The sequence below is a fragment of the Haplochromis burtoni genome, unplaced genomic scaffold (genome assembly GCF_018398535.1).
Source record: "Haplochromis burtoni strain Fernald_Lab_line unplaced genomic scaffold, NCSU_Asbu1 Contig_222, whole genome shotgun sequence".
In the NCBI taxonomy this organism is placed as follows: domain Eukaryota; kingdom Metazoa; phylum Chordata; class Actinopteri; order Cichliformes; family Cichlidae; genus Haplochromis; species Haplochromis burtoni.
In genome coordinates this window covers 439335-445887 of record NW_024582583.1, presented here as the reverse complement: position 1 = coordinate 445887, position 6553 = coordinate 439335, and the positions used below count along the sequence as shown (strand labels likewise).

Below are 6553 nucleotides of genomic sequence, written 5' to 3'. Positions count from 1 at the left end.
ATTAGTGACGTTTGTACTAACTTGGTTTTAAAGCCTTTACTTTAAAATATACGCCGTTCAATAGCTGAGCTTAATCTTACAGAGAATGATCAAAGCTCATGTAGAAACAAACAAACAAATGAACAAAAGATTTTCTCCTTCATTTCTGTCAAACAAAGCTGTATGACACGTTTCCAGCTGTTAGTATCATGGTTGCTAGGCAACCTGGGCAGCGCAACGGAGGCTAGACCGTCCCATTTCACAAGCCTCGCACTTCCGGCCTTAGCGGTCTTTGAGTACGCGGCCCTTGAGGATCGTTGAGGCTGCGTACTTTTTTTTTTGTTTTTTTTAAGAACTTTATTTAGAAACAACAGTAACATTCAAGGCTCCATCATTAATCCGAATATGTAATATCCTCGGTTGAGCATTATAGCAAGAAAGGAAAAAAAAAAAAAGAAGAAGAAACAAACAAAAACAATAAAAACAATAAACACAAAGCCAAAAGAGTGCAGACCACGTGACTTTCGCGCATTGCATGCCGGGAACTCGTGGCAAAACAATCCAAGTACCGCATCAAATGCAAGCATTTGCAGCACCGCAAAACGTTCATTCTCCGGTTCCAATACCTTCTTGCTTTTTCTTTGCCCCCCAAAAAAGGTATGTACAAAACGAAGGAGAACAATGCCGGTCCGTACAAAGACAGACTTGATGAAAAGTCAAAGAAAAGATACGAGGAAAAAAATCAAAGGAGTGAAAGGTCAGACCCTTACGAGCACACAGAGGGACAAAAGACGTTAGCGTGCTGCCCAACTTTCACCACGCTCATATTTATAATTATACGGTTCTTGGAGTGAGTGCATACACTCATGAAGTTTAGTAACTTCAGGTCACTGCAACAAGCCCAGGTACAGTTTACCGACGGATGGGTACAGGACCTTGAAATGCACCGTGTAGAAAGTAAAGACCATCGTACGTATCATAAGTTTACCAGTCTCACAAATCGTCTTCATAAATACACATTCGTTAACCGTTTATTAATATAACCTTTGAGCTCAACGGTAATTAATTAGTAGTGGAAATAATTTCTGGTAGCATCACAGAAATGTAGCAGTGACAATAATACTGTATGCTGTAATCGTACTGGACAATTAGTGATACAAAACAACTGTTTTATCCTGTGAATAAAAGTATATGTTTTTGTCAATGTACCATAATAACAGAAGCGAAACGCAATATTGTGTCAGGACAATTCACTATTTATGCACAATAAACAAAGGAGCATAGCGCGACAATTTCTGTTCAGCGCCAGACTTGCTTGTAACCCGTGTTGTTCCGGTGGATGGATTCAAAGCAGGCTCCGAGTCAGAGGAGGAATTTAATGAGAGCGATAACGACTGCGGCGTATTGGAGAAAAAGCTCTCATCTCACCCCGGGAACCCCCGCCTTATGTAATCTGCCCTCTCATTCAGCGCTGCCGCAGTGTGATTGTTCGAGAAATGAAAAGGCCATTTTGGAGCGGGCGGCGCCGTCTGTTGTGTCGCGTGGCCCTCGTTGTCAGAGCCTCGCAGGGGTCATCGGAGGTCAAGAGAATTATGATTACGCCGTGGCTTCGTTCGGCAGGGGGGATGTGGAGCCTGCCGCCAGCGTGATGATACCTCTGCAGAGGGCGGGAGTCCGTTCAGTCCACTAGGTTCATCATGACAAGATGGGGTCAGCTTTTCCTCGCCGGCATCCGAATGTAAGCGCGAGAGGCTGAACGAGAGGGCGCAAACACGTGTGATTACTCAGATCTAAAACATGGGATGACAAAGGTGAAACAGATTTGATCGCATTAAAAATCCTGAATGAAAACGTAGACGGAGCCTCACTCAGGCTGAGCTCACCTGACTTCACCTGAGCACTTCCTGTTTCTCCTCATTCAACCTCATCCTTTAGTTTAAGGTCAACGAACTTCACAACACTCATTAATAAATGATAAACCCAATTAAGGGTAATTAAACACAATAGTTTCTATCAGTGCGTTACACTTTATTACCACCGTGATAAACGTGGAGGGGAGAAGTGGGCGGGTCTTCCTGTTTCACTCACGGTTTAGTTTTGGTTCTGTTGACATCACAGTCTGGGTACAATGTGACGAGAACCTCAGCCACACACCAGACTCCATTCAAAAATTCAAACATTTACTGCAGTGTTGTCTGACTCTTGCTGAAGGTTTGTTCTGAACAAACAGTGACCATGTGATGTCACCTAGGGCGTACCTGCACTCTGAACCGCTGACATCACTTTAGCTGCAGCTCCATCGTTACAGGAAGAAGCTGCACTTTGGCCCAAACGTGTTAACATGCAGACCCTCCCCTGTGTCCTCATCGTGGAACAAACTGCACTGTAAGAAGCTAGCTCTCTGGTTGTGGACACTATGGGCTGGATTTGCAGGCATCCTGGATATGCATATGGATGTTATACCTGATGTGTACCTGCCCACAGAGCTCAGCGTTTCTGTGCTCAGTCCATGATGGACAAACAAATAAGTTAATCATGGAAGCGTGATTCTTCTTTATGCCACAGAAATCACCTCGGTCTGAAGCAACACATGTTGCTGTGAACTATTTACAGCAAATATTTCCTATTTCTTTGTGCTTTTATTTTGGCGTTCCGTGTTCGGAGCGAGGAGTGATGTCACATAATGTGAGTTTCTGTGTGCACAGACCCAGATTTGTGTAACAGTTCATTATTGTCAGACTCACAAACACCCAGCAGAGCTGGTACAGGTGCAGCTGTCGGGCTGGTGTAAACCAATCCCAACAGCTGCTCGGCATTTCCGATTTCCCGCTTCGGAAACAAAAGTCTGCGTGAACGCCCCGGCTCTTCATCTTTCACTCACCCTCCTGAACACGTTGGACTCGCTGGCCAAAGATACCGAGTCGCTCCTCAGAGACAGCAGGTCGCAGCAGGTCACGTCTCCTCCGTCGCCGCTGGAGGTCGGCCTGCTCGCGCTCACCGCCGCGAAGGTCGGCGGGTCTGAGGGTCCGCCCACTTTCTGCAGCGATGCTTCTTCGACCGCAGTCCCAGGTTTAAAACATCCGTCAGGCCGGCGGCCTCGAGCCGCCATCTCTGTGTTTCTCTGTGGACCAACAAGCACTCGTTGGATCAGCTGGATCATTAGATGAGAGCACGTTTACTGATAAACAAAATGTCTGAACACCACGCTGGCCGAGGCGCCCATCGCTACTATGTCTACACGATTCTCCAGGTTTGGCGGTGAAGCCTGGCGTGTTACAGTCACGCAGGGGCTCGTTTCAGACGTTATGTACCAGGCAAAGACTGAGCAGCATCAAAGCTTCAAAGGCAGAAGTTATAAACTTTTCTCACCAATGAGGAAGAAATCTCAGAGCTTCCACGCGACAATCAGATTGTTGTTCGTTTTACGTGGTCGTATGTTTGTGTGGACATGTGATCAGGTTCGTCATGTGCTGTGGAAAGAGGCTGATGACACTTTTACCCCACAGCACACAGAGTACACGTAAAAGTACTGCAATCTCTGGAACAAAGTGTACTTTAATAATCAGAGAAAAAGTACTCAGAGTACATTTAAAATGTCCATCTGAAGTATTAAACAGGACTTTCTCACTAAACAGCGCTAGTGATGAAGTTGGCCAATCATCAGAAAGATGTCTTAAAAGGGGAGGAGCTTGTGTGAGTCACAGAATGAGTTAAAACAAATAAGGATTATTTTAAGCTGTGAGTCATGCAAAGCTGCTGTAACATAGTGACACTATATCCTGCTCCGTTGCAGGACGACCTCAGTGTCCTCAGACGAGTCAGCGTGGCGAGGACGGGCTCTGTTTTTAACTTTATTGGCTTTGATTTGATCGGAGTTTCTCAGCTTGTGTGGCCAGGACTCCCAGACTAAACATGTCCAACCAGACAGGAAGGGCCTACGCTTTCAAAATAAGAGCGCGGGATAGTCAAACAGCAGCCTGAGAGTGGGTGAGCTGCTTCAGTGAACTCTGCACACGTCTTCTCGTGGCTTTCCTGCCTTCAGTGGCGAAGCTCAAGAAGCTGGGCCCATTTTAAATTATAAGGTAGAAATGGACACGCTGCAGGTTCGGGCACACCTGAGATGCATCGGCTCAACTCTCGCTGCATATTAACTGTCAGCGGCGGCCTGCGGGGCGTCGTTCACCACGTGCTCGCTCTGCGGTTTGGCTGTAATTCCATTTGTTGCGTCGTCCTCGGTCGGAGCTTCCCCTTCGGGACAGATCGGATCTGATTTAAACGTAAATCGGCGACCTCTCCAATAATCTGCGTTTCTTTATTTGTCTGCAGACGCGGTGAAGGCGAACGCTCGCAGAGGATGGAGGGTTAACCCCCCCCCCGTTCCAGGCGCCGCGTGGAGCGAATCCCCTGGTGAACGCTCAGGCCTGTAAATTGTTTATCAGACACTAATGCAGGAGCCTAATCCTATTTGCATTCATATTAGTTCCCCGTATCTGAGGGAATGACTTATTTCAATCCTTCGGAGGGTAAATAACTTTATGCATGATATCAGTATCGTCATAATTCACATCAGTAAAGTCAATTTGCTTTAAGTGGTCCTCCGCTGTGAGCTGCAGAGCTTCAGAGGAAACTTATTTGGAGGCGCTTTGGATCAGTGAGCGCGCTCACACGAGGGTGGGTAATGCAAACCTCTCAGAGGAGTGCCCACCCTCCCTCTGCAGGTTCAAGTATCTCCTGCTTCCATTTCCTGTTTCCTGTGGCCAGCAGACTTTTCTTAGATGCATTTTCACAGCAAGTTTTTACATCCTTTCTTGATTTGTGACATCATCAAGAGTCTGTACAGAGATGTACCCAAAAACATGAAAAAGAAAAAAGATGAAAAAGGTAATGAGCAGGAGAACAGGACACAGGTGGAGACGATGTGGGCGGGGCAGAAAAATCACAAAAACGGGAAGTAAGACACGACACGGTGAGAAACTAGCCTAAAACAGGAAATGACGTTAACGCTGTGTCCACGATGGCAGCGATTTGTTTGTTACTTAGAAGCTGAGAGCTGGTTGGACGTTCTAGGCTCCGGTTGCCTAGGTGACCGTCTAATATATTTATTACCAGGTTATTATTATTATTATCAGTCAAAGGTACTCTTCACTCGCATTGGTAGTTGCTTCAGTCACCTGGAAGCAGCTAGCACTAACATGTTCTTCACTTCCTGTGGTCTCTGGTTGCACGTGTATACAGAGCCACTGACAACCGCCTGGCGACCTCTGGTTGCTAAGGAAAACAAGTCCCCAGCTGGATGGTGAGCGGTTGCTGGAAGTTGCTGAGTAAAATGAAGAAAACCTTATGAAATTTGTATGGAAGACGTCGACTGGTCTGCACACGCTCGTCAGCTGCGCTCTGAGCATGTGCGGCCTGTCTTTGCACGCTGCCGCATTTATTTACTGATGATGTGACTGACTTGATGTGTGAGATGGGACGAGATGTGACGGCCTGCAGACATTCAGATGCTTCTCGGTGTCTTGTGTCAGGAGGGGCAACGAGCTTCACTGATAAAATACTGATTATTGTTTGCATGTGGAAAACGACACGAGTGGAGTCGCTGACGACGGTGGCGAGGAACAGGAAGAAGAGAAGTCTGTCACGATCTGAAAAGCAGGACGTTTGAGATAAAAGACAGCGCAATGAAAATACGAACATTTAAAATAGTTCACGGTGAACAAAAACATTACTGAAAACACGCCTAAAGTCCACAGCGGGACGAGCGGCTACGCGGCGCATAATTACCGCTCTAAACGCACAGACGCGGCGTACGGGAACATGAAAATGAGGAAAAGTGGTTTTGAAGACACAGAAAAACGTGTCAGGCTGATGAAGAGAGACTGTCAGGAGGGCCGGGCTTTGAACTTGATCAGAGGCGCCGTTTACAGAAAGAACAAAGCAGCAAATGTGGAGAAGAAGAGCGACCTGCGAGCGCTGCCAACAAAGATGAAGCCATGAATAAAGATGAGCCGTCTCTGGACTCACCTGCTCTGTCTCAGTGACGACCGGCGACGGCACGCTACCGCCTGACTCCCCGGCTTCGTCCTGATTGGCTACCCCCATCATTAGGTTGGAATCTGGGTCTGGAGGCAAAGCTGCATGTAAGCAGATGGAGGCCAAACGTGAAGACAAGCCCACACCTTTATCTGATGGTCGTGTGTTTTCTCAGAGGTTGTTATAGTTACATCGAGATGTTACTTACTCATCAGCAGAACCTCAGCAGGTGAAATCTACGAAGGAATGTCAGCATCAACGTTCACGTAAATAATGTTACTGATTTTGAGAACAAAGTTGAAATTTTGAGATTACAGACGGCTTGTGTAGACGAGTCAGTGAGACAAAGTGATCGTCCGTCCTGTGATACAACAGGACCATCGATGACTTCACATCTGTCCAGATGTTTCTGCCAGCTTTTCCACGTTTGTGTGTTTTTCCTGCTGACCACACGTTCAGCGTCACCGCATCGCCACCCTGTGTTTATGAGCTGAAGGGCTGAAAGAACGATCTTCACTTTGCACTTTGTGCTGAAACTTCAGCT

General features: G+C 46.8%; 1 protein-coding gene across 3 annotated transcripts in view; it reads right to left on the bottom strand.

The window, feature by feature from the left end:
- Positions 1-1312: 1312 nt before the first annotated feature.
- Positions 1313-6553, bottom strand: part of LOC102291672 — a 7860-nt gene continuing 2619 nt past the window's right edge. Inside the window, exons 2-3 of one of the 3 annotated variants that reach the window (XM_042226682.1) lie at positions 6001-6110; positions 1313-3100 (exon numbers count right to left, since the gene is read on the bottom strand). In XM_042226682.1, the coding sequence (XP_042082616.1) occupies positions 2846-3100; positions 6001-6110 (365 nt within the window). In that variant the 3' untranslated portion in view covers positions 1313-2845. Of the gene's footprint in view, positions 3101-5456; positions 6111-6553 lie in introns of those variants that run through there. The other 2 variants (XM_042226680.1, XM_042226681.1) reach the window with 2 other exon arrangements.